Source organism: Sebastes umbrosus, chromosome 3 (assembly GCF_015220745.1).
Source record: "Sebastes umbrosus isolate fSebUmb1 chromosome 3, fSebUmb1.pri, whole genome shotgun sequence".
Taxonomy (NCBI): domain Eukaryota; kingdom Metazoa; phylum Chordata; class Actinopteri; order Perciformes; family Sebastidae; genus Sebastes; species Sebastes umbrosus.
In genome coordinates, this window is record NC_051271.1 from 29,314,448 (window position 1) to 29,342,349 (window position 27,902).

The 27,902-nt window shown below is 40.5% G+C and overlaps 1 protein-coding gene across 1 annotated transcript; it reads right to left on the bottom strand.

Annotated features, from left to right (window-relative positions):
• Positions 1 to 21: 21 nt before the first annotated feature.
• si:dkey-28e7.3 (trafficking kinesin-binding protein 1) lies at positions 22 to 26,995 on the bottom strand (the record flags this gene model as incomplete). Its single annotated transcript, XM_037763405.1, has 15 exons — positions 22 to 1,644; positions 4,722 to 4,824; positions 5,061 to 5,249; positions 6,940 to 7,271; positions 7,372 to 7,590; positions 7,878 to 8,089; positions 9,785 to 9,859; positions 9,941 to 10,071; positions 10,158 to 10,236; positions 11,595 to 11,703; positions 12,392 to 12,486; positions 12,588 to 12,704; positions 12,945 to 13,021; positions 26,124 to 26,312; positions 26,683 to 26,995. Coding segments are annotated over 15 exons (2,628 nt in total), but the record flags the coding sequence as incomplete, so codon positions are not given.
• Between the last annotated feature and the right edge of the window lie 907 nt (positions 26,996 to 27,902).

Below are 27,902 nucleotides of genomic sequence, written 5' to 3' on the forward strand. Positions count from 1 at the left end.
GAAAGAGAGAACTGTGCTGGATGGAGATGCAAAGTTTTATTCACAGGTGGTACACACACTGACATATACAGCTGTGATGCTAACACAGAAGAGAACAAACAGTAGTGCAGAGAAACAGTAGTTTGGTTGATTTGAATCAGAACACAAATTATTATAACCTGTGTTTATGATTTCTTCCCTTTTTAATCCACAGTATCCTATGCCTTTTTGCTACAGTTGATTGTTCAGAAACATGCTGCTTAAATATTTAGGACCTCTCTCCTGCTCGTCTTTAAATAAGGATTCCCCTCAACGTCACGGAGGATTCACTTTGAATGCCCCAAATTATTTTAATTTCATTTACATCCTAGCGATTTCAAAATTCCTGATGACATGAAATGCAGCAGATTTGTACAAGCAAGATTTTTTCAGTGCAGTAAATATACATATTGCTTATAAAAATCCCATTCTCCGTCTTTGATTTAGCATGGCAAACCTGATTTCTTTTTAGTGAGGTTTTGCTCAGGATAAAGTCCAGAAGTTTCAGCAGCTCTCACAGGTGACACTTCAACATGTGCTACGTGAGAGCAGGTGGTGAACTGTAGGGGCAGACAGCTGCAGGATGTCTTCATCATCAACATTTCTCAGTTCAGTCAGTGCACCGTGTGTTATCGCAGTGCTTCTTGATCAGTTTATCAAGTGTTCAACTCCATATATTTGACAATCTTATATAGAACATGCTTTTCTCAATGTAGCAGCTAATAAGCAGGAAGACCGGAGTGTATTTTAGTGCATTTGAAAATTCTTCAGTGTGACAGCATTGGTTCGGTTTGTGGTTTCAACTAACAATAATTTACTGCATGTAGTCTTTATTTTAACTTTCCTAAATGACAACTTTGAAATATACACATAAGTGATGTTCCACTTTGGAAACGGAAAAAATTATAAGGTTTTTTTAAAACCAGCGGCGGGAAAAACGTGTAAAATGACAACCACGAAACACAGTATAAAAAAAAAATCTTCATGATGTTGCTTTTTTTTTTAATAAAAAGAAGCTTTTTATGCAGGTTGCAGTCAAACAGACTGGTGATCAGGTAATCAGGTGATTTTCCTGAGATGAAAAGGTCTCACACACACAACTACTGTACACACATTCATAGAAAAGAATAACTGTACACTACCGACAACTGAGCTGTGGGCCCTGAACTGCACAGTGGGGATCACATGGTAAAGTCACCACGGTGAATGAGAGAGGAGGAAGTGGTGAACAGTCCTCATCAAAGTGTCTGCTTCTCCTCCCCACTGTGGCCCGTCATCCCCCAGGCTGCCACTCGGTGCAACCCCAGACCTTGAAGCTTCTCCACCAAGTTCAAACTGAAAGTGTTCCTTCTTACCTCTTTGTCCGATGGTGAGTCTCCACATTCGTCTTTTGCTGTGGAGGGTGAAGGTTTTGTACTTAAGTGCAGGTAGTTGTGGGGATAAGGAGAGGCTGAGATGCCACGCTCTTGCAGCAGCTGAACGAGTCCCGGTAATGAAGTGGCTACATTTGTGGTGGTGGTGGTGGTGGTGGTCTGGCATCCCGGGCCAAAGTGCTGCCGGTGTGATGGAGATGAAGTGCTCACGAGCTCACAGGTCCGACAAGATGGCAGGCCGAAAGAGTGAAGGCTGCCAACAGGAAAAAATAATAATTAAAAACAAACTCAAAATAGAAAAGAAAACATTCTTTTTACTATAGTGCTGTCAAACGATTAAAAGATTTAATCATGATTAGTCGCATGAGTGTCCAGAGTTAATCGTGATTAATCGCAAATTAATCGCACATTTATTACCTGTTCAAAATGTACCTTAAAGGGAGATTTGTCAAGTATTTAATACTCTTATCAACATGGGAGTGGGCAAATATGCTGCTTTATGCAACTGTATATATATGTTTATTATTGGAAATCAATTAACAACACAAAACAATGACAAATATCGTCCAGAAACCCTCACAGGTACTGTGACTCTTGACGAGAATATTTTAATCCTGACTTGGAAAATCCACAATGAAGCACTCAAAACAGATGGAACTTTACAGAATTTTTTTTTTTACTGCAGTAAAACAGAAGTGTTTCACACGCCATTCAGTGAGACTGTGATGAAAATATTGTTTCTCATACAAAATGAAATACTGATAATAACCTGATTAATAACAAGTTGCTGAATTCTATTGAATTTATCTAAGCTTCACATTAAAACAGCCTTGGATTATGATACCAAATACACATTTGAACTACTGCTGGTATCTGTAATGGAGTGCTTTTTCAAAGTAATGGTTTTACATTTGGATGTGAGTGAAAGCCACAAAATAGTGGCGTGCAAAGCGCTAAATGCCAATTTCTCCTGCCAGGTGTGGTCCACATCGAATTAACTTTTAGATTCTTGTGTCAATCACTTCGAGGATTCCATTCTAACCGCGTGTTTGATAATCTTCCTATGAAAAAGGCGTGACTGCCGTGTGGGTGTGTGTTTTGGATGTTGAGTTGTTGTCACATTCATGTTTGGAGATATGTTCCTTAGAAATGATTTAATTGTTAACGTTTGTCTATACTCCCTTTGCTTCTTTGGATTCGAAAGTAATAGTGTTAATTTTCTAAATAAAACAAAGGTATTAAGAAAAACCGGTTTGCGCTAGTTAAAAACTAGGGCTGCCAATCGATTAAAATATTTAATCGTGATGAATTGCACGATTGTTCATTGTTAAACGTGATTAATCAAAAATTAATCACACATCTTTTATCTGTTCAAAAGTATTTAATACTCTTATCAACATGGGAGTGGGCAAATATGCTTGATTTATGCAAATGTATGTATATATTTATTATTGGAAATTAATTAACAACACAAAACAATGACGAAACCCTCACAGGTATACTGCATTTAGCATTCAAAATATGCTCAAATCATAACATGGCAAACTCAAGCCCAACAGGCAACAACAGCTGTCAGTGTGTCAGTGTGTTGACTTGACTATGACTTGCACCAAAACTGCATGTGATTATCATAAAGTGGGCATGTCTGTAAAGGGGAGACTCGTGGGTACTCATAGAACCCATTTACATTCACATATCTTGACGTCAGAGGTCAAGGGACCCCTTTGAAAATGGCCATGCCAGTTTTTCCTTGCCAAAATTTAGCGCAAGTTTGGAGCGTTATTTACCTTTCTTTTATTTACCTCCTTTGCGACATGCTAGTATGACATGGTTTTCTTGTTTCATATGATAGTATAAGATAATACTATCATGAGCTTAAAACTACTATAACTCAGCCCGCTACAACCTGAAAGTCGCAAGTTGCGTTAATGCGTTAAAGAAATGAGTGGCGTAAAACAAATTTGCGTTAACATGTTATTATTGCGTTAACTTTGACAGCCCTACAGTAGTTTTTACACAAACATGCAAGCTCATATGCAAATAATATTAAAAAAAAACAGGTTTGAACAGTTTCACTTAGTTCGTTTGTTGTTAGTGCCTGTCACTCATTGCTGTAAGATGGATAAACAGGATGTTAGTCTGGCAGCGGTGATGAAACAGGATCTAGTGATTTGTGGAGATGAAAACCTAGAAAGGTCAAGTGACATTAAAACATTTTGTGTAACAAGCCAAGAATATGTGAGGAGTACAAACAAGTTAGAGCAGTGTTAGTAGGAAGCGACAGAAGCACAGCGCATGATTTTCCCATAATGTAGCTGTGATCATTTTAATATGGTCACAGCCAGTGCATGAAATGGGCTGGGATTCACCAGTACGGAGTACCGGCACTTCTGATTTTTGTCCACATGAGTACCCTTACTTCTTATCTGTGTCTCTGTGTAAACACAGCCTAATGCTGAGAAAACAGCACTGAAAATGTCTTTGATATTCCTTCTCATTATCCAATTTAATCTGAAGGCCGACAGATATGATATTTTAAGTTGGTTTTATTGTAGCGTATATGTAATGCTATATTTGTGTACAATTTGATTTGTATTAGTAGCTACATAAAAAGTTTTTTATTCACCAAATATACATTTATGTACAATCTGTGGAAATGTACAGTATGTAGGCCTAATGTATGCCATGAAATGCATTCAAAAATATATTTAAATTGGGATATATTACCAAGATATACTGTACGTATAAATATAAATATATCATGTGATGATGATCATGTCATGCAACTGCTGAAGTAGGGTATTGGAACCTTTTTTGGTCCAATTCAGGCACTGGTCACAGCAAATGTTCAACATCTCAGTCTCTGACTAAAGACCTCTTAAATTTTAAAACTCTGTGTTATTTAGTTAAACGAACATGGTGCTGTGCCTTCGTCATTAATATTGAAATCCAGCATTCATGGTGCATCCATAACCCTCAACTCTTACTTTGCCCCGAAGGCGCCTTTTAGAGTTGGAGGAAGAGCCTCGACAGACGCTTTCTGCCACTGTGAGGGGGGGTGGGGGGGTAAAGAGCAGAAGTTAAAGAGGGAGAAAAAGCAGCGTGGAAGACAGGACATCTGGAACATCCACACTTATTAAATGAAAGTGACACTGCAGAAAGAGAGTGGATTAATGAACACAGAATACTCTTTTTCAGGAGTTCCTTCATGTTTATGGTCACTCGGGTACATCACAACGACACAAAATCAAGTTCAGGCTCAAATTTGACTTCCGGACTGTGAAAAATGACACAAAGACGACACAGCATGCTAAAAATGTATGCTCTTACCTAGTGGAGAAGGAGGGGATGAGGAGGGAGGGTTGGAGGACTTGGCAGGTGGTAATGGTATGTGTGGGAGAGGTCGGAGGGAGGTTGGGACCGGATGGAGAGACTGCGATAGGTCATGGAGGGAGAAAAGGTGCATTAAACTACACATGATGTTTAATGAGAAACTACAAGAGCCAATGAAGCTGGAAACTGAAGTAATACTATACAATTAATGGCACATGAACAATGTAAAGGCGGAGAGAAAGCAGGAAACATGGATTTTAGAGGAGATTTAATGAAGTGAATAGGAATGATATAGCTAGTGGAACTGTGCAGCATGTGTGTTTGAGCGTGTCCTACCCATGCCATGCACTCCAGAGAGCTGCGACAAGTCCGGTTCATCCTCCTCCAGGTCGTTCAGACTGTAGACGTGCTGTATGTCGATCTCGAGCTCCCTGAAGTCTTTAGTCAGGACGCCCGGACGTGGATGCAGGATGCCTCCCAGGTTTGGTTTGGCCAACTGCTGCCACTGATGCAGAGTCACCGAGCCTGATGACGAGAGAGTCAAAGGGAACAGAGGTTGAAGAACGTTGCAACACCATGCAGTTACGTGTTATTTATATGGTTAGATACAGTATAACTATGATTTATTTCAGATTGTTAGTCTCTTGAACCCCAAAAGGTTTGGGGTTTCTTTTTTATTTGATTTTAAATTCCATGTCATGTTTTAAATGTCATTGTGTTGTTATGCTTTGTTATTTGTGTGGCATTAGGGTTGAAATGGTCTCATCCTTGGTTTTGCTGGGAAGGTACAAAAACTAAAAATGAATTGCAGAGAAAATACTTTGGAGACAAGGTCATTTTTTGCCTAAACAATTAATATGTATTGTAGAATGAAATACAGGGTTTTACAGGGTTCACAAAGTAGAAATCAAAACTTAACACATTTTTAATACCACACAGAATGCAATATAATACCTGCTTCACAATCATACTGGCCAAAGTATGAAAGTATAATGGAAGGAAAATCAGAAGGGACCATATGGTCTTATCACATTTCTCCACAAGATACAAAAACATTTTACAACTAACATAGATATGTAAGACTTAAATTAAATTCAAGACTTTTTAATACCTTCAGAGGCCTTTTTTGATGAAACTGAATTCAATGCTTTTCAAGACTTTACAAGACCTGCAGATACCCTGTTATAAACGGTAGATTCCCCCAAAAGACAATAGTCTTGTTAAACTACAGACATGATAAAAAATGAAAATTGTTGTCTTAAGCACAGTTTCAGGTGATCCAAATTGTCTCATTATCCCTTCGAAGTCAAGAAAAATGTGAAACAAAATCACAAACTATAATGGTTGTAACTTTAGTAGGCATATGTTAATATGAAAATGTAATCTTGGTAGGTAACGTTATGTAGGGTCAGTGTTTAAAGGTGCAGCGTGAATTTTTTTTGTAAACAAACAAGTTATGTTTACATTAAAAGGTGCTATTGATAACATTTAGCCAATATATGTTGCATTCTCCCTCCCCTGTTCCATTGCATTTACTTCACAACAAGTCGTTGCCAGGCACTTACCGTCAATCTCAGCCATTTATTTGTTTTTTTTCCACACTAACTGACAACCCAGAGATACCACGTGATACCAATGTTGTTTTACCGTCAGATATCTTCCATAGATATCAACAAAACATTCATTTTTGACCTGCCAAATTTTTAAAATGATTAATTCACAATCATAATATTTATTTTTTCATGAAAAGCCATGCTTTTACTTAGGCTCTGTGGATGTATTTTTAAAAAAAAAAAAATATTAATTTACATAATAATTTTATCAATAAGACCTTTAATCTTTTACATCCATATTCGCTTGCTAGCAGTCTTCTTCTTCTCTGCCTTTTGTGTTGCATTGCTACATTTCCTCTAGCAATACTGCCACCAACTGCTGATCAGTTACCATTGGCTGCTAAATCATATGCTTCAATAGAAAGTAAATAAACTGTTGCCTTGCTTCCCTATTTTAAAGAGTAATTTGTACTTGTAAGAGCAGAGCAGATTTGCACCTGTAGTATTTAATTAGTATCACACACTAACGTCATTAATGATCAGAACTCTTTGTCTTGTTTGGATTTTTACAAACATATTTTTATGCTCCATCGTGACTCCACATAAGTTGGGATAAGTTCCAAGAAATTGATAAGACACAGTATCAAGCATGAAGATTTTACCTTCCAGAGGTTTGACGATCTGCAGGCGGTCGGGCAGGTAGGACCTGGATCCTCCTGAGGAGCCACAGGAGTGCCGTGAGCTGCCGTTGGAGTAGTTGGTGCCCGTGGACACTGCTGGGCTGGAGACCAGGCTGTCGTTTGGTGTCAGGAAGCCACTGGAGCTCTCGCCCTCCTCGCAGTCTGCTGCCAAGGCATGGAGTTTACGCTCACGCTCAACATCAAAGAAAGGCCTTTCAGAAGAGTGGTTCTGCTGGCGGGCTGACAGATTGCGCAAGGCGGCTTCCAGGTCCTGGCCTCCTGGTGTGCCCGGTTGGCCCAGACGCTTCGGCCCACTAACAATGCGGTGAATAGATGTGATATGTTTTAGCTGCTGTGGAATTTTCCATTAGATATAATAGTGCACGTACAGTATGTGCATGATCGCACACTCACCTGTTGTCTTCTTTCTGAGCATTGTTGGAGCTAAGCTTGTCCTCCAGAGTAAGGCTGGCATTGTCTGAGCAATAGTAGCTGGTTCGGGGGGTGCTGGTACAACTGGAGCGAGTGGACACGGGGCTGGAGCCTGGAAGCCCCGGGGAGTGGCAGCGAGACCGCAGCCTCACGTTCTTGTTGACCACCTTCACTGTTTCAAACACACGCCACGGGTGGTTCCTGTCAGGCGACACAGGGGCCATAAAAAGATTACTCACAATCTACATTATTCATCTCGGTTGCAGACATATGTATATAGTATATATGTATATATGTTTATTAGTAAGCAGGGCAGCATGTCAGAAGCTCAGAAACACGTCTTCTCATTAAAAAGTAAAATGCACAGGATCTCATCTAACCAATGAGAAGACTGAGGCAGAAAGCACAAATCTTCTACTTGCACAAATCTCAACGAAAGTTACCTAGACAACTGAAGCTACTGTATAGGAGGGGTGGGGTTGACTCACTTGTACTCTGAGGGAGCCGGGGTGTCCAGGCCTTTGCGGAAGGTGCCCTCTATCTCGGCTGCCAGTGAGTCCATGGGGAGCACAGAGGCCAGTGCAGTGTACCGCTGCACCGTGCTGTTGGGTAGGCTCTTATTCCGCAAGTTCTTTATGTCTTCTCGGGCCTCGCGGAGCATGTCCTCATACTGGGAGTACTTGTCCTGCAGGTCCTTGAGCTGCAGACAGGGGGAGACATATCTGTCAAACTGTAGTACAAGAAGAATGCATGATACCATTCACAACGTCAGAGCTGAATATTATTGACATATTAATGCTCAAGTATGCATCTGCAAAGACACACATGAACAGGTCTGTGTGGGATCATAGCGAAGGGGTTTCTGGGTAAACATGGCGAATGAATGAAGGCTATAGCTGATGCATATGGTGATGGTACATATTAACAAAATCTCAACTACACATTGACTGTATGTGCAGCATGGGCCAAGGGTGCCAAGGGGCAATTGCCCTGTCCTACTTTCTTTTTAAGGTCACAAATCACTGTATCTCCGCAAATGCCCCTATATTGCAACACGGTAAAAAAAGACATTTCAATTATTCCCGACCACCCCGTGCATGTCAAAACTGGAGGGTGTCAGAAGTGTTTTGTACTCTACAGATGCGCTCTCATTTTAATCTGTAAAGAGCTGTCTACATGGCTCCATCTCAGCTGTGTCTCACGTAAGCTCAACCTGAACTGAAGCCTTTATTTACGCTTCAAGTCTATTTTTTTTTTCAACAATACGTGTGTAAACATGAAGTTGATGCCCAATAAAAAAGCCCTGAATAATATATTTATCCACATTTTGCAACCGGCGGAGCAGAGTGTGCTGTGGGTCTTTATCCAATCATAATCAACCATTGTGTAGCCTAATTCAAATGAAATCAAAGTGATCTGACATCCAGCCCGCTACCGTTTCATAATGAACCGAAAATATTTTCACACTTCTCATCCTCCGGTGCGCCGCCACCGAGGTCTGCTTGGAAAGGCCCAATCGTGAGTTTTACATCACCCTACGCCCGGACCTCGCTGCTGCCCAGGGCCGTGGAGTTCTCGCTGCACAGTGCGCCCTCTCTCCCTGTGGGAAGGGAAGGGTCTGTGGCGATGTCGGCACCCCGTCTCGTTTACCATATTTTTTTGCTGTGTGACTTTTTGCCATCAGCATTCATAACCATACAACCTTTATGATTTAATTGTTTACTAGAGAACCAAGTCCTTCATAGATCTAGCCTCATAATTTTGCTCTGAAAGTGCTCCAGATTGATGAATTTTACTTTAAATCATTTTCATTCCGGCGCCACTGATGTGCAGTGCTGTGTGACACACAGACTTTCCCATCAAACTCACAGCGGTCTGGAGTAAACAATAAACGATTACCACTGTGTGATCTTAGAAAATCAGAGGCAGCAGATTGACAAGAGCTATGCAGGTCTGGCAACAGACTGACTGACTGAGTGTGGAATGTCAGCCAGTAGCATTTAGGTTTGGCTCACATCCAACATGGAAAAGCACTCAGATTGTTTGTTGTTTCTTCACGGTGTGATACCTTAAATGCCCACAATTACATTCAATGAAAGAAGGTTGGCTTTGCAAATGTTAACATACAACACCTGTGCATGTTTGAAGACTTGAAAACACAAAAGCTTGTTTTTTAGTTGTCCACATTCTAATTGTAGCCTTTTGGAAACAGATCTCAGGTAAGAATGAGCCTGATGAAGAAGGCCACAAGTCGAAACGCGTTAGTCTTTCAATAAAGTTGTTCTCCATACTACAAGTGCTGTTGGAGTTTTGCCCTCCTCAGGTAAGAATGTGAAAGGATCCTGATCCAATTCTAAGTGAGTATATTTTGTCAAAGTGATTGTAAATGTCTTGCCTCTGATTGAAGATGTAGCTGGCTCTCACGGGAGGCACTCAGGTGTTGGTTCAGCTCCTCATTCTCATGGGTGATCTAGGAGGACAGAGAAGAAAGTTAGCAGAGTTTTACTGTGGTTTGAATCCATTCGTACAGAACATGGAAACGGTCTCTTACCCCTTTGCAACGGGCCTGCAGGTCAACAATCTGAGCGAGCAGTGAACTAATCTCCTCCTGTTGTCGGAGAGTGTCCTCAATTTTCCGTGCAAGCTCCTCCGACAGGTCGACTACCTGCTTATTGACGGATGCTGAAATACACAAGTCCCATAAATACACCTGGAACTCATCGTCTATGCCCTATTGTCCTATACTGGAACAAGATTGTAAAACTTACAGAGTTCCTCCACGCACACCATCATCAGCTCCTGTTCTTGCTCCTCGTAGTTGGTCGTCTCTGTTGTGAGCTCATTGGCCTGCAGAAATAATGCCAATGAGAAATTGTCATACGTTTAACACAAGAGTCAATTAATAAATTACATATTTTAATTTCAAGGTACTGAAATCATTTCATGTATTTGTTAAAGGGTAACTTCAGTAATTTTTAACCTGGACCCTATTTCCCCATGTTTACATGTCTAATTGACTAATGGGGACAACATTTTTTACAATTGGTCCAGTATTGAGGGAGAACGCTGTAACCAGCAGTCGTGAGCTGCGAGGGCAAGTGAGCAGCGTCAATGTAACATAACGTCCACTAAAAGTGTTTGTTTTTGCCGCCGTTATTATAAGTGTCTGACAACATTATGGAAAGGACCCTACAGAGAAATAAAACACTTTTCTTACATTTTGCTTGATCCGGTCTGTTTGTTATTGTGTCCAAGTCCTGCTCAAAGAAAAGTCTTGTTGTGAAATCTGAATATCCGTATAATCTGGCTCAAATAAATACGGGCGGCCATCAAATTCAAAATCCTCGTCCACAATGAAATCATCTTTATATTCAGCCAAGACATTAAAAATCTTTTAGGTAACACTAAACTATGCTTTCTGTACTCCAACACAACAAACTCTGCCCAGCCGGCACTCGTTTTCACCAAGGATGTATTCCACTATTCCTCCGTTGGCTTCCGGCAACAAGTCACCTCGCCAGATTTCAGAACAAGAGTTCTCCTTGAGCGAGACTCTTTCCATAATGTCAGACACTTATAATAACAACCAGAGCCTGTCATGGCAAAACAAGTACTTTTAGAGGACGTAAATGACGGTGCCAGCTTGCCCCTATAGCACCATATTGCAACCCGTGAGCAGCTGCCGCCTACAGCACTCTCCCTCAATACTGGACACATTTCAGAAATTGTTGTCCCTTAGTCAGTTAGACACAAAAACATGGAAAGATAGGGTCCAGGTTGAAAAATACCAAAGTTATCATTTAAATTCAACCAACAGCACACCCGATTTAATCCTAATGCGAAAACATAAAAAAGCCATGATAAACAATAGGTGTTACTACCCAAAATATTGACTGAACTCCTCCTCAGCATCCCATTAATGACTTATTTATAGTTAGAAATGTGTTCATTTTGCGTTATGCAGTGTATAATGAGATTGCATACTGCCCTTTTGGTATTTTCAAGCAGTTTCTGCAAATGAATGTTGCAGTATGAATGAAAATATTTGTATAGGATTAAAACTAAATGTCGTCAGTAGTTCATAAAACAATACCTTAAGCTAGATTTTATACAGACATGACCATAAAGTGTCTTATTTAATCTTATATCAATGAGCAACTTTCCTTTCATGCCGTTCTGTGTGAGAAATTTGCAGTGTTGCATACCTCTATTCGCAGTTTGCGGTTCTCGTGCTCTAAGCCCTTCAGTTTCTGCTGCAGGAAGTCGTAGTGGACGAAGTTGCTGAGGGAACTGCATGATTCGTTCCTTTTTATTCTACGACAAGAGAAGAAACATTTGTCTGCATTAGACATCTTTCGCCTGGAGAACCAGTGGACAATTATCAACTGTAGATAGCTAAACAAATGTATATTTTCTAACAAAATGAGTGGTAATATGTACTTAAAAATGGTTAAATAAGCTGCTGCAATGAATAGAAATGAAAAGAGAAGAGTAATGAATAGTGATGATGATTAACTGCGGATGGGAAAGAGTTTAGCAGACAGCTTTACTGGAAACTTTGAGAGGATCAGTGGAGATGCTCTGACATATGTTTACATACACAAACTCAGTGCGCTGAGAACACCAAGAACAAGGATAATGTAGTAGACTACACCTTTTCTGTTGTTTGAAATAGTTTTAACAAGAAAATACTGACAAGTTTTTGTCAAAGGCTCAAGTAGCACTCAACATTTCAAAAAGTTATTACTCTGTTTATTGAAATGAAAGAGTTTGCTCTGTATGTATTTAAAGGGAAATAAAATTTGTGTTTTCTGTTCAATCGAACAGAAATTAGTAGCATGAATTACAGTAATTCTCATTTAATTTGAAGGTTATCTTTATGGACTAAGTCACAAACCTACACTTTGTTTTGAAGCAAACTAATACTACATGTTTTTGTGAAGGTCATTCCTCAACATCTGTGTAGTGTGTGTGTGTGTGTTTGGTGTGTGTGTAAACTCACGGTGAGTGCGATTCAGCATTCTCGATCTCCTCGGAGCTCGCATAGAACTGAAGGAGGTCGTCTCGCATCGAGAGCTCATGGCGAAGTTGAGCAATCTAGAACATAAAGGAAGCTGATATCACTTGACTGTATGAGCACCACATTGATAACATAACACAGATTGTGTATTTCAGTGTGACGTGAGGTTTGTTTATACCTCTTCCTTTGCTATTTCAAGCTGTTCATCCAGCATTTCATTGCGTTCGGTGATTTCTTGGTTCTGCTTCAGGAGGGACTGACCGATCCGCGCTGCTAACTCGAGATCCCGCTCTTTCTGCAGAGCGATGCATAAATACCACCATTTATTTTATGGAACAATGCATAATGACGTTGCACAGTTACAGTATATATCATCAAAATGTGGTAGATGTACAATCACAATTTAATTTACTTCCTTCTGATCGCACTGACAGAAACAACAGTGCTGAATAGGGTGACACACAGTGATGGTCAGTGAGGCAGATAACTTTAATCCGCTATAATCCCGTTCATCTGCTGTGTGTCTCTCTCTTACCTCCTCCAGCAGGTGGGTGACTGCCTTGATGTCATGATACGTCTTGGTGACCTGGCCCACTCTGTCTGAGCACAACACTGAGGGAGGAAGGAGACAGAGATTAAATGAATGGAGGAAGAGACAGAGCTGTTGGTGGCACAAAGGATACTGTAACAACAAAGCCTGGCAGAGTGTTTATCAGGAGCTAGGGGTTATGAGCAACAACAATTAGCCAATGGGGGAGTTTTGTTTTTATTTTGTTTGTTTGTTTGTTTCTTGATTTACACATATAAAATTAAAAAGATACAATATATAATTTGCAAGGGGGCGTGAAGGAGAATTGCCTAAAAAGTGGCATTCTCCAAGCAGAATATTACATGAAATAATTACAGTAATGTAATATACACAATGTGTATGTATCTATCAATAATTTTAGACATAGTAAAAAAACAGAGACATAGTTTAGCAAAGTATTTGACAACAATGCAGCCCATAAACACCCACCGATTATGCAAATATCAAGAAGACTCATTCATAATTCAGTGTCATTAACAATCTAAGAGCATATGCTCATGTGATATGGCATAGAGTTTTCATAAGACAAGAAAGATAAACAAAAAATATAGAGAACACAAATTATTAAATAAAAAAAGACAGAAAATCAAGTGATGATCATAATAGGCCTTTAGACTTGTATGACTGTATTATATAGGCAATCCATATGGAAAATATTGGTTGGTTAGAAGAAGTGATTTCAGGGCTCTTTGTTTGTTATACTTTTATGAAGTTAGGTGATATTGCGTTTTCTGAGCCGTTCGCCAAGAATTAACTTTGCAATCAAATCACATGTCCAGACCAGTACTGTTGATCCCTTTGACTTTTTTTACTTTCTATTAAAAGCTTCTGGTTTCCTGCTGCATTTTTGGATTCACTACTGATAAAATGGATTATAAGCTTTTAAAAATGGATTATTATTCATAGATTACATAATCATGTAAACATGTGAAGAAAGAGAGGCTGCCCTCATGCAAACATGCCCTTGTCACATTTTTATTATTTCATATTAACCTGTAAAAACACCAATCGCCCAGACTAAAAACAGCATTCTTTGAATTAGAATGAGCCTCGAGTATATTTCTCCTTGAAGTTTCTACAGCTACAGACCACAACATCTCCATGTGGTCAGCCAGATACTGATCCTCTTAGCTTGATCCCTTTTAGCCCAGATAAGACGGCAATAAAGGCCTCGTTCTCCTGGATACAAATATAGCTCATCGGGAGAGACTGCCAGGGCTGAACTGACGAAGTGTTCACACTAGCAGGACGTGTACAGCATGGAAGGGATAACAACGACTGACTATTGACCTCTAACTTTGTTTACAGCCTGGAGATTGGTTTGTTTATGTCCCCTTCAAAGTCAGTAAGGGTGATGTGGTGTGGAAGGTCAATGGGTCATTTCCTCAGTTCAGATGGATATAGTATTTTCTTAATTGAAGTCATTCATGTACTGTACATGAGCCAAACACTGACAAGTTAACATTGTTTGTAATTTGTTAATTTCACAAAAGACATAGATGATAAAATACAACCATTAAGTACAATAATACAATACAATAATGTTGTGCAACGTTTGTAATACTACCTGCAATTGTAGGTTTTGTGCTTTTGGTGCAGAACTCGTAGACTTAAGATTCACACCATCTTTTAACATCTGATTCGTCTCTGTTTAAGGATGTACAAAATGTGTCTGGACTAGCCTGCACGCCTCTAAACCAAAATCAGTTGCGTAACTTTACTTTGGTAGAAGCATAGCTTGACTAAAGAGATGGGAAGTTGGCATAAAGCAAAATAATTAGATTGAAGTCCTTGAATTTGGCCTGGAAACACAGTGATTGGATAGCTGTATCAGTGTCTAATCAGCCTAATGGAGAGAACCTAACCTTGGGCTGCACTACTGATACTAATCATGCCTTTAGCAGTCGGAGGTGATTTACAGTAAGGTAGAGGTCATGTTTCCATCTTCACTTAGTAGATTAAAGAGTAATGCAAAAACAAAAATGTTTCAGAAAGCATTTTAACTCATCACAAATAATCACAAAGCTCTGCCAGACAAATGTCAGGAGGGAAGTCACTCCTGCAAAAGTAGAATCTGGGACGCCAAGATGACAAAACTGACAAATGATGTTGGAAACTCTCTTAATTTAACTTAATGCACTTGAACACTGAATCTCTAATAGAAAGGATAAATCTTGCACCACTGATCAACCCTGCCTCCCAAATGCAGGTAATGGATACTGTCATTCTAATTTATTAAATTCTGCTCATAAAATGATGGCGACTTGATAGCCGAGTGGTTAGGAGTTATATCACATGGCCGCAAATGACTTGAGCAGCGAGTCTCCGGTTTGATTCCTGGCTGGCCGGATCGTTTGCTGCATGTCATTCCCCTACTCCCTTCCCCACATTTCCTGTCTCTCTCTATTCTCACTGTCAAATAAAGGCAGAAAATGCCCAAGAAAGAAATATCTCGTCAAATGTGATAGTCACATCAACTCTCAAATTCAAAGTTTTTATATTTAAGCCAATATGGACGAGAAGTCCTTAAAGTGCTCAGAATTTGAATATTTACAATTCCATAATAAATGGGCAAACTCCATCTGTTGACAAAGATCCTGTTGATTTTCTTGATAACTGTTCAAGCGATCGACTTCACGCTTGGTGGGTGTATTGATGAGGACCCAAGGAAGTGCAGTCCAGTGCGGAGTGTAAGCTCTTGAGATCTACAGGGCATATTTTTTAGCAGTGTGTTATGTACATGCTGTGTATTGAATTGAGCGGGGACCCTTAATAACTGTTACACTGCCGAACGGCATTTTGGATATAGCTCATTCTCCGTCGCAACCGGAGATCTACGGGACATATTCATAAGTACTTTTCTCGACAACCGTTCATCCGATCGGCTTCACACTTGGTGGATGTATTGCTCAGGACCAGGGTCCCAAATCAACAGGCATTCCGCCATATTGGTGGGTAAATGTTTGTACCAAAAGAGTCATGTAATAAAAAGCTATGCTAAGAGTCTAAATTTGATCCTTAAGTACATTTAATGGCAAATTAATTTAATAGCATTTTGAGATCAAGACTTCTTGAGTTGTATTCAGGCTTGAACTGATTAACTAGCCACATAGGAGGCCGAGCAATCGGCCCGTTCCGAACAGGCACATTTTGAACGGGCTCTGCACTAGTAAAAAACTCCACAACAGCTACTAAATGAACCTTTAGGTGAAATGTTTTGCGGTTTCGTCAAGAGGTCAAGAATGAACTTCTAAGCTTGACTCTAAATTTATTCAAATTAATTCAATAAAACCTATATTAAGGTAAAATAGAAGTACAGTACTCGCATCATTCACTGACACTAACACGGCAAACAACAGTGAAACAGCTGTCGGGGCTAACAGTGTTAACCTGAGGGGGAACCGGAGGGTGGGGTGCTATGTTTCCGCAATGACGACAACGGTCAGAACGGCGTTATCAGCTGTAAGTGCCGTATGAGAGCAGTGCAGAGCAACAGCCGTGAGCTTGCCAGTATTATGCACTTGAATGAATGCATTCTTCAGCAAGCTGAAGACAAAGTCTCACTGGCAGAAATACCAGATCTATTTCCTCTTGACCTGACTGCCACAGCGTAAAGCAGATCAAGGATGTTAGGGGTTTTAGGGTTTGGGTTGAGCTAAATCCAGGCAGCTAACCTGAAATGCTAGCCTAATACTGTACCTTATGGATGAACCTTGCTGCCTTAGGTACACTTATGACGTCTGTGACGTTGTGGGGATCAGACAGGCGTGGATGAGCTCTAAGAACAAGAATCACATTGATCCCTTTTTGAGCTCTATTGTTCTGAAGGCGCAGACTTGACAAGATTGGCAGGAGCTGAAATTGGTCTCAGAGAGCTTCCTACTGTTAATCTGTCTGGACTTTTTTTTAGCATAGTTAATGAGTGAACAGTATTAAGTTTATACATATTTTACAAAGACCTAAAGAATTAGGAGGACTTATAAATAATATTCTCAGATCCATCACTAATAGGTTAAAAATTACAGTTGGATTTTGGCCTAAAGATCCTGGCAATATGGACATGTCGTCAACTGAAAATCTATCCAATTTATTTATTCTATTGCAGAACCGAGAGACCAGAAACGTGTTTGTTTGAGTGTCCTGCTTTCCTGGAGGGGTGCCCGTGTCGCAGTATTCGTGCGGGTGCCAGCCACATGCCCATTTAGACAAAGAACGCCCAAAACAGATGAGGAATAGAGGAGACTCCAGGCTCACATTAACTGCTCTGTTAAGGCAGAAAATCCGTGACAGGCAGCACCTTTTTTAATCTTAGTTGTACAACCATGTCTATCCTTATAAACACATACATCAATTTGAAAAATACTGTAACAAGATTAAATTGTGCCAATACAAACTGCTCTTCACAATAAGCCAGGAAACACCCTCAAATTATCTTATTTTTGACGCCTATTCATTGACAAGTATCAAAACGTCGCATTACAGGAAAAGCATAGACAACTGACGATATTGGACTGAAACTATGGGCAGCAGCACAGTGAATGCACCTGCACTCTTTGTTCTTCTGAACCGCAGACCTCAAAGTAGAGGGTTTTGGAACATTCAAAAGCAGTCGTTTGTTAGGATGAGCATTCGGGTCGTTCCTTCAATCTCGTTTCACCAATTTGGTTTCCAAAAGCACAATTCCCCTCTGAGTTTCAAACCATGTCAGAGAAGAAGAAATCCAAAAAACTGGAAACTGTAGCATTAAAATACTATTTCCTAATTCTATGGCTCCGACCTCCATATAATAACAACAGCAGTACAAGAGAAAACCCAAATTCAAAATGACAACTGCTGACATGTACACAGGGCTTGATTGCGCAGCTGCAGCGTGCACACACACACACACACACACACACACACACAGGCTCAGTGACCTTCACCACAATAAGAGGAGACTGAATATATTTACAAAACTTTATATCTCGTGACACTTTCAGGTTGTCCTATGACAAGAGCTGCAAAAGCAAGCAGCATTTTGTTGAACAGTAATCATCATTTGCGTGATGCACCTTCAATGACATCACTGCACCCTGCAGTACATGCAGTGCACTATAAAGTATTAAAGCACTTAGATAACAGAGACCTTGAAGACGCAATGTACAACAAAACACACCAGATAGCAATATCTGACTTGCAGGGCAGAATAATTATTAACAATGACGACACGTTATAATTTTTCTAAACTCTCTCTTCTAAGCAGAATGGATCGCTGACCGATCTCTTATACATACCACCTGCCTTTTCCTATTCCCTGCCTCTTCTCACCTTGTGTCACCTCCCGGCAAAGGCTTTCCTTGTTGTTGTTGTTGTTGTTGTTACTATTATTGTTATTGCTGTTGAGGCATTTCTTCTCCACCTTCTCCACTACTTCACCCATAAGACTGGAAGTGCTCTTCTCTTCTTCCTCCTCCTCAGATGCAGAGGAGCTCCACACCTCCATGGTGACCAGAGAAAAACTGCCTTCAGCCTCTCCGTCCATCTGTTAAATTCCTTCTTCTTCTTCTTCTTCCTCTGATCCTACTGTATGTACGCTGTGTTGTCACACACCAGTTGTGTGTCTGGAGTCATTCTGCAGGCCTGTGGGTTTGGGGAAAACAGTCTCCACTGGGCAACAGGAGTGGGTGTGTGTATACACCTGCCTGTGTTTCTGTGTGCAAGAGAATCTGAGCTGCTCGGCGTTAATATATAATCCCTCAGACTGTAAAAGCCATCTGTCGTCACGCGTGCCTCCGTTCACCTGGCCACGTTGGACTACCGGGTAAGAAGAGAGGGGAGGTAGAGGAGGAGGGATGAAGGAGGAAGAAAAAACCACACCAAGAGCCACAAAAAATGACATTGATCACAATGACCTTGTCCAAGTATAAAAAGATGAGTATCGTTGGCTATAATTGAAAAAATATTCCAGGATGGGGATGCTGATGGAGTTTAAAAGGATGCTGCATTAAGCCCACCCACCCCTTTGGATTTGAGGGAGATGGTAGCTTCCGCCCCCACCAATGGCTGTTCTTGATCTGGGCACATACGTAATAGCAGATAGAGAGAGGGCTCTGCGTAATACTGGTGCAGACAGAGACACACCCACTTTACAGGGGTCTGATGGGAGCAATAGAGTGAATACAGTCTGAGATTTTATGGGTTTTGACTGGGATTATTGAGAGAAAAAAAACATGTAATTTGTATTATATCATCTCTCCCTATACTAAAATAATGGTTCCTTTTGTGTTATATTTAATTATATTTATATATATATATATTTTATATGTTTAAATATGTTCTATTTAATTTAAGTTGATACTTATATGAATAATCAATAACAATAATAAAGTCTAATTAATATGTTCTGAGGATTAGAGGATTGCCTTCTGTGAGCAGATAGTAAGTAAATGCTCTGTTCTCCTAGATTATTAGGGCAACCACGTGTGTTTCAGTTTATTTTCATTCCAATCAAGATTCAAAAAATTAATTTCCAATGAATTGTCCAGTCAACTTCATTGTGCTGCGATGACCCGCAGTCATTCTACACCCGGTCATCACCGTCTTGTCTCTGTCCATCCCGTGCCCTTGCAGTTGCTACCCTAGACACAGCAGTTTTCTTCCAATCAAATATTAACTCCTCATTCATTTTTCATGCACAAACTGACTCTTTCCAGGTCAAATGCAGCACGCAAGAGACAGTGGAGACACAACTTTCACCATCTGTGGTTTCCCATCTTTGCAAGCATTTATTGTTTGCAGAATTAAATCTTCGAGGGCAGCAAATCTAAATGAAATGTGTACGGATTAAGTGGAAAATCATATCATCCTCTACAGGAATGGTTCAACCATTTGAAGTTGACAGGCCAGAGCTATAACAACAACACAACTATAAATGATACAAGGGAAAACAGGTTATAAGGAAGTAAAGTCTCAAGTACTTTGCCCACAATAATAAGCAAAGACGTGACAAGGTCTTTGAGTCACCTCCCAGTAAAATCAACACTCTGCTTTGATTCAACCTTTACTAGACATCATATCACCTGGATCATAGAGATGAACCTTACATTAACAATATTAATCCTCTGAGACCCACAATAGACCTGTTTTGTCTTTTTTAGGAGGGTACAGGGGGTCTTTAGGGGGAGAGGGCAGGTCAGCAGTAGATGTCACATAGAAGTGGTGTACATCATCTGAAAGCTGGGAACATGAAGATGAATTTGAGATGCAGCTCCGCACTGTGTTTCAAGTTGTTCTAGTCATAAATCAGAAATAAACATGAATTAATTAATTAATTAGAATCAATTGTAAAAGTGTTTAATGGCTAAGAACATTATGATAGAAGTATGTGATGGCTGTTCCCATGCTCTATTATGTCTCATAAATTGTTGCAGCAATTTTTGGGTTGATACCATTTGATACACAGATTTGGTGCTAAATTAAAAAAAAATTTTACCACTCAAGAGTTGATAAAAAAAAAAGATCAATAATCCCTCTAAAATACCACATTAAGACACCAAGACCTTGAGGAACACCACAGAAAAAGCCATGCTATGATTTGGTATCGAAAATGTTTGACATTTGGAGACTTCTGCAAGAATTGCTTTTTTGGCAATTGAATGGCGAGCACTTCTGTACTGGAAACAGCTCAGAAACCCCCTTATTGTCAATATACATATGAAAGCCATCCATCCTCTGAATGCTCTAGGTCTCTAGTTTGTGGCTGTAAAGTTTCATGAGGCTGTGATTATCCTAGAGGTCACCACAAGCATTTTATACAGTGACATCAAATTGTAAAAAATGGTCTCACTACAATGAAATGGCTACTATGGGGACTTACATCATCACACATGAATACAGTTGGGCTCATTGACTCCACAAGAGTCTCAACAGTCATACTCAATTTATGCAATTCCAAAACTGTTTAGCAACCCCGGTATGCATAAATATTCAAACACATCATTTTAGAATAGGCACAATAACAAATATTGTCCAGAAACCCTCACAGGTACTGTATTTAGCATGAAAAATATGCTCAAATCATAACATGGCAAACTCAAGCCCGACAGGCAACAACAGCTGTCAGTGTGTCAGTGTGCTGACTTGACTATGACTTGCCCCAAACTGCATGTGATTATCATAAAGTGGGCATATCTGTAAAGGGGAGACTCGTGGGTACCCATAAAACCCATTTTAATTCACATATCTTGAGGTCAGAGGTCAAGGGACCCCTTTGAAAATGGCCATGCCAGTTTTACCTCGCCAAAATTTAGCGCAAGTTTGGAGTGTTACTGAGCCTCCTACCCGACACGATTCATAAGATATCTATACCTTCACTGTAGCTCTAACACTGAACCTGCTACAGCCTCTGAAAGACAGTAAAGTTAATCGGGATCGGCTTGTTACAAAACAAAGGCAATAAAGTACAGCTCAAATAAAATCTTGATAAAATCAGCTCAGCCCTCTTCTGTAACTCAATGTGAGAATATAATAAGCACTATGTCAACAAAACAAGTCTCTGTAAACTGAGAGCTGATATCGCTGGTCAATAATTGACCAAGGAAACACCCTTAAAGGTCATTTGCCACATTGTTTTGACCCACAGCAAAATACAGTACTGCACGACAGTCACGTAGTGCTCGTATTTCTGATCTAATGTATAAACAATCATTACTTATTAAAGATCAGATACGCTCTACCCGCAGGCTGCCAACTCCCCAATACAAGAGCAACACATGCTGCAGACAATGTTATTCTAGGTGTGACTACAACATTAGCTCAAATGCTTCCTGGTAATCCTGTTTGTGTCATCCAAAGAAATGTGATTTGAGGTTTATTCACTTCATAACTACAATCATATTAGGTTTTAAAACTGTGTTGCCCATGCTACGTGAGACAAAATGTGTTTAATAACTAAATAACATTATTCAATCTCTATCCAGTCAATCATTTCAATAAACAAATCTGCCTGTGTGCGACTACTGAAATTGAGAAGTTTTGAAGAAATTGTGAAGACAAAGTGACAGCAAAGCCTTAAAAAATCTAATTCTGCAGGACCTGCATTAATAGAATTCTTGGCCATTTTGGGGCAACGCAACAAGCTGCAAACTAGGGCTGTCAATCGATTCAAATATTTAATCGCGATTAATTGCATGATTGTCCATAGTTAATTGTGATTAATTGCACATTTCTATCTGTTCAAAATGTACCTTAAAGGGAGATTTGTCAAGTATTTAATACTCTTATCAACACGGGAATGGGCAAATATGCTGCTTTATGCAAATGTATGTATATATTTATTATTGGAAATCAATTAACAATAGAAAACAATGACAAATATTGTCCAGAAACCCTCACAGGTACTGTATTTAGCATAAAAAATATGCTCCAATCATAACATGGCAAACTGCAGCCCAACAGGCAACAACAGCTGTCAGTGTGTCAGTGCGTCAGTGTGCTGACTTGACTATGACTTGCCCCAAACTGCATGTGATTATAATAAAGTGGGCATGTCCGTAAAGTGGAGACTCGTGGGTACCCATAGAACCCATTTTCATTCACACATCTTGTGGTCAGAGGTCAAGGGACCCCTTTGAAAATGGCCATGCCAGTTTTTCCTTGCCAAAATTTAGCTTAAGTTCGAAGCGTTATTTAACCTCCTTTTCGACAAGCTAGTATGACATGGTTGGTACCAATGGATATCTTAGGTTTTTCTAGTTTCATATGCTAGTATTTTCACCTTTCAAATGAATGATGTTAAAACAAATTTGCATTAACGCATTATTATCACGTTAACTTTGACAGCCCTACTGCAAACACAACATATTGTCATCTTATAATGTTGATATGACAGATTATTTTGCAAACAGTTGCCTATTTACACATCCAGCAGACACAGGGCAACATTAGCATTTATCTGGAGTCGTCTCCACCAGCTTGTTATCCGGCTCTTCAGCTGCTAAAGGCTCCACTGTGTTCACCAGCTGGTTGCTAACTTTGCCTACCTGCCGTTTGGTACTGAACAAGTAGCGCACAGTGGGTTTATCAGAGGGTTTTCACAAAAACAAGGTTCAATAGTGAGACTCAGGGGTAGGACGCAAACGCAGTGCAAGACGGGAATTAAAACCCAAACAGATGGTGCAGAGAAGGAAGCAGTGAGCTAGAGTGAAGAACACTAAAAAAGAAACAACACCATATGCCACCTGCCAAAAGAGTCAAACACTGCAACATGGCACACCATGGCATAATCTGCATGGAGCAGGTAAGTCTCTCCTGGTCCTGATAGCAGCATGTGGCTTGGCACCAGCTGGCTACAGCCTATCTAGCATCAAGAGGATGCAATCTCATGAAATCCTTATCACTATAAAGGCAAGGTCATCAAGAGTAACGGGTACCTTGAAATAAAGTTTAGTTCAGCAGATCTTTCCTGAGAAACTGTTAAAATACACCTGCACAGTGGCCCGTATTATTTCCTGAAAAAACAAGAATGGAAATGGCAATGCAGTAGTGGAAATATAGTAAACAAAATGTGCTGTATAGATTATGGGTGAGATTAACATGGGCAAGGACAGGTTTCTGTTACAAAGCAGCTTTACCGCAGAGCAAAGTTTCTTTACCTTTTCAGATATCATTGCAAAGTAAATATGGCGGATATTTACACATTCATACACGTGTGTTGAATGTTGCGTCGCTGACCGAACCACTAAATTACTGGCTTTGCATCATGCATCAAATTGTTATGAAGTGAGGCTCTCTATATATAATGCATTTCTAAAAAGGATCCTTAAAAGGGGAGTTTAAACATTTAATACACTTCAAATAACTACAGAGCAGAACGTCTAAGACTCGCTGATCAACCCTCCATTTTAAAGCTGAGAGCAGATCAGTGTTTTAAAGTAGTCACTATAAAAACAATGAAAAAAGATTCCTTGTGCACATAGCAAAGCAAACCTTACAGTTGTTAAGGCATGGATGCACACAATCTCCCATCACCCCACATGTCCAGACAACTTATGCATCTAATAATAAACCCTGGCCTGTCTGGGTTGCTGCAGCAACTGACTTGCCAACAATGTCATCATTATGTCAGAGTGGCCACTGGGATATGGCGTCTGCGGCAATCCATTGGAAACTGCTTAGAGAAGTCAAGTCAAGGCAGGTTAATTGGCTTGGTGACATTTGACATCTGTGACTCACAAATGAGGCAGTGTATGTGGAGGAGAGGGCAGGGGAGATTAGGCATCACACACTCAGGTCACTACAAACACACTCACACACCCTTAAGGGACTGTTTGTAACTTCTTACACGTATAAGTCAATCCAGGTCGGTGTCCCATGCGCGCTCGCGTGTGGCTACGCTGTTCAGACAAGACTCCAACACAAACTACACGGAAGCACTAAAGTTATATCTAGTGAAGCCCGTCTTGCAAAACAGTGTTGGCTGCGGTCGGAGGTCGCAGGGGAGACCGTAGCTTTGGTCTCCAAGGCCGGAGTCTCTGCTGTACTCTGCTCCTCTGCTCCTCTGCTCCTCTGCTCCTCTGCCTGCCTGCCTGCCTGCTTGCCTTCACTCAGCTCGCTCCACCACACGTGCATGCACGCACACTACACACTGCAGAAGAGTTAGTAGCTCTGAGAATATCTAGTGAATTTACAGTGGACGTTTGTGCAGAAATAAATGCTGCAGCTCCTCCAGACCAACAGAGGTTTCCCGTGTCTTGTGAAGTGACGGGGCTCTGAAGTGAGTTACGTTAATGTCTCCGACTGGGTGCCGGTATGTTCCCTGTTCCCTCCGACCGCGGTCGGGAGGCTGAATCAGGAAAAGCCAACACTAGGATCAGCAGTGATTCGTGGAGAAACCTTCGTCTGGTCAGCTAACATTACTGCCAAGCAGGTGAAATATAGAGTGATATTGTGGTTTACGCTGACGTGTGTCGCCTCACTGTTTTGAGCGATGCTCGTTCATGTCTATGTACAGCGAGCACAAGCGCAAACCTGATGCTGACATTCGTTGACTTAACGGCCACAGGTGTCGCTGTTAAGCATTTCTGATTCTTACAAACAGTCCCTTTAAGTTCATTCTAATTTCTGGGCAAAATATTATTATCCTACTGATCAAGCAAACAAGTTCAGAAATGTAGTCACTACACAATGTGATGAAAAAAGAGGACATCCATCCATCCATTATCTGTAACCAATTATCCTATTCAGGGACGTGGGGGGGCTGAAGCCGATTCCAGCTGACATTTGGCGAAGGTGGGGTACACCCTGGACAGGTCACCAGACTATCACAGAGACAAACCAACCATTCACGCTCACATTCATTGAGCATTCATTCCGTGCCATGTGCATCCCAACAGTCAGAGTATGGGTCAGGACGTAAGATCGCTAGACGGACAGATGTCAAAACCAGAGACTTGGAAGATTTTAGTTCTACATGCTAGTCTTCTATGTTTTCATTTTTGCACATTTGCTTCTATAAGGCTCATACACTTTACAGTGAATTAAATACTTAAACAGTATTAACAAAGAATATTGAATATAGCACCTTTTCAATACATCTTATTGAAGCAAAAAAAAGATTTGCCATCACTAGGACTGTCTGTCTTTGTTAATAATTATGTTAAACCTGCAGTATAACTTGCAAAAATGTTCTCTGCAAACAGAAAATATTTTTATTTATTTATAATATATACTTTGACTACGTAAAAGGTTAGTCTCATTTCAAGAGCATAAATGTGAACGACACTGAATGAAAAACTGCACAAAGTTGTCTTGTTTGAAGGAGGGGGGCTCCAAATCCGAATTTCGCCTAGGGCACCAAAAGGGTTAAAGCCGTCCCTGCCCAGTATGAACGGCAAAAAGAAACCAATGTATGTATGAAAGCACTGCAAGAAAATGCCCTACAATGAGGTCTAATCATTTTCTGTTACCCCTCTCCAGACTTTAACACAACACACCGCCCACCCCAAAATATTTCATATCAAAGGTCAAAGGGTCATTTGGGGAACATGAAGTGGGGCTTGATTTCAATTAAGCCCACAGAGCCTATCACTGGTAACTCCATCACTACACACTATACTGTATGTGAAGTGTTCATAAAACAGTACTCACAGAAGTACTTGAGCGTCTCTTCAATCTGCTCGTGTGTGAGTCCCAGAGCGACTGTTGGCGGCAGCAGAGGGGTGTGCAGCCAGTCGTCATTGTCGTATCCAAACACACTGTCTGCTCGAAGAGTGTAGTTGGGCTGACCCTCTGATAGGAGGCTCACTATCTCCAACTCTGGCAGGTCTGAACAAAGGTCTGAGTGTGGGGAGGATTTGTTTGTACATGTATGCATTTGTATAAAGATTAATAAGTGTATGGGTTTATGTATGAGGAAAGAAAAACACAGAAAGAGAAAGGAAGCAGCACGTTAACAACCACAATGAAGCTGACATGTCACCTACAATGGCACACTGCCCTCTACTGACAAATCTACGAACCTACATTGTTTTCTTACTCATAAGTGTACACTGTTCAAAATATAGTTGAATTAACCTTTGGTGCTTTGTATTATCAACATATAGGTAATTTGTAGATTGATGAGTGAGTGAAGTTTTCATTCATACAGCTAGTTAATGCAATCATTATTTTATCTTTTTAAAAGATATATGTAAAAGATATGACTCACCTGTTAAAGTTGACACATCGTGGCAGGGTGGTTGCTCCAAGTCCTCGATGTTCACAGGTGAATCGAGATAAAGAGGCTGGGGGTCCACATCCAGGGCCCCCGGCGCCTCCCCCCGCCCCTCATGGAGGGAGAAAGCTGACTGGGAGTCCAGGTGGGCCTGTGGGAGCCAGGAGGGAGAAGAAAGAGGAGCAGGAGGAGGAGAAGAGGAGGGAGAGGAGGCAGGGTGGGACAGCTTGACTGGCGCTGGAGGGTTCAGGGTGAAGGCAAACCCACAGCTGGGTGTCCCGCTGCGGGACTGAGGCCCCCTGGTGGCTTAGGGAAACGACACAGGCTTCCAGGGCATCAGGCTCTGATTGGCTGAGAATGGCAATGACTGGAGAGAGAAAAACACAAAGAGGAAGAGAGGGGAGAAAAGAGAGTAGAAACATTAGAATTTTACAGGGACTATGCGCAGAAATGTTATCAGGAGGGTAGAGCAGTACTTTTTTATTGTTTTTATTGTAGTATATGTCACATAGAAGTGGTGTACATCATCTGAAAGCTGGGAACCGGAAGATTATTTTAAGATGCAGCGCAGCACTGTGTGTCAAGTTGTTCTAGTCATCAATTAGAAATAAACATGAATAAATTAATTAATTAATCAAAATAAATTGTGAAAGTGTATAGGGGCTTTGAACATTATGATGGAAGTATATGATGGCCATTCCCATGCTCACTTATGTCTCATAAGTTGTTGCAGCAATTTTTGGGTTGATACCATTTGTTACACAGATTTGGCGCTAAATTTAACCATTTTTTACCACTCAAAAATTTATAAGAAATGATCAATAATCCCTCCAAAATACCACATTAAGACACCAAGACCTTGAGGACTACCATAGAAAAAGCCATGCCGTGATTTGGTATCAAAAACTTGGGACATTTGGAGATTTCTGCAAGAACTGCATTTTTCAGCGATTGGATGATGAGCACTTCTGTTGTGTAAACTGCTCAGAAACCCCCTTATTGTCAATCTACTTAGGAAGGTCATCCATCCTCTGAATGCTCTAGGTCTCTAGTTTGTGGTTGTAAAGTTTCATGAGGCTGTGATTATCCTAGAGGTCACCTCAGGTCATTTTATACAGTGAGGTCAAGTTTAAAAAAATGGTCTCACTATATGAAATGGCTTCTATGGTGACTAAGATGATCGCCACACATGAATACAACTGGGCTCATTGACT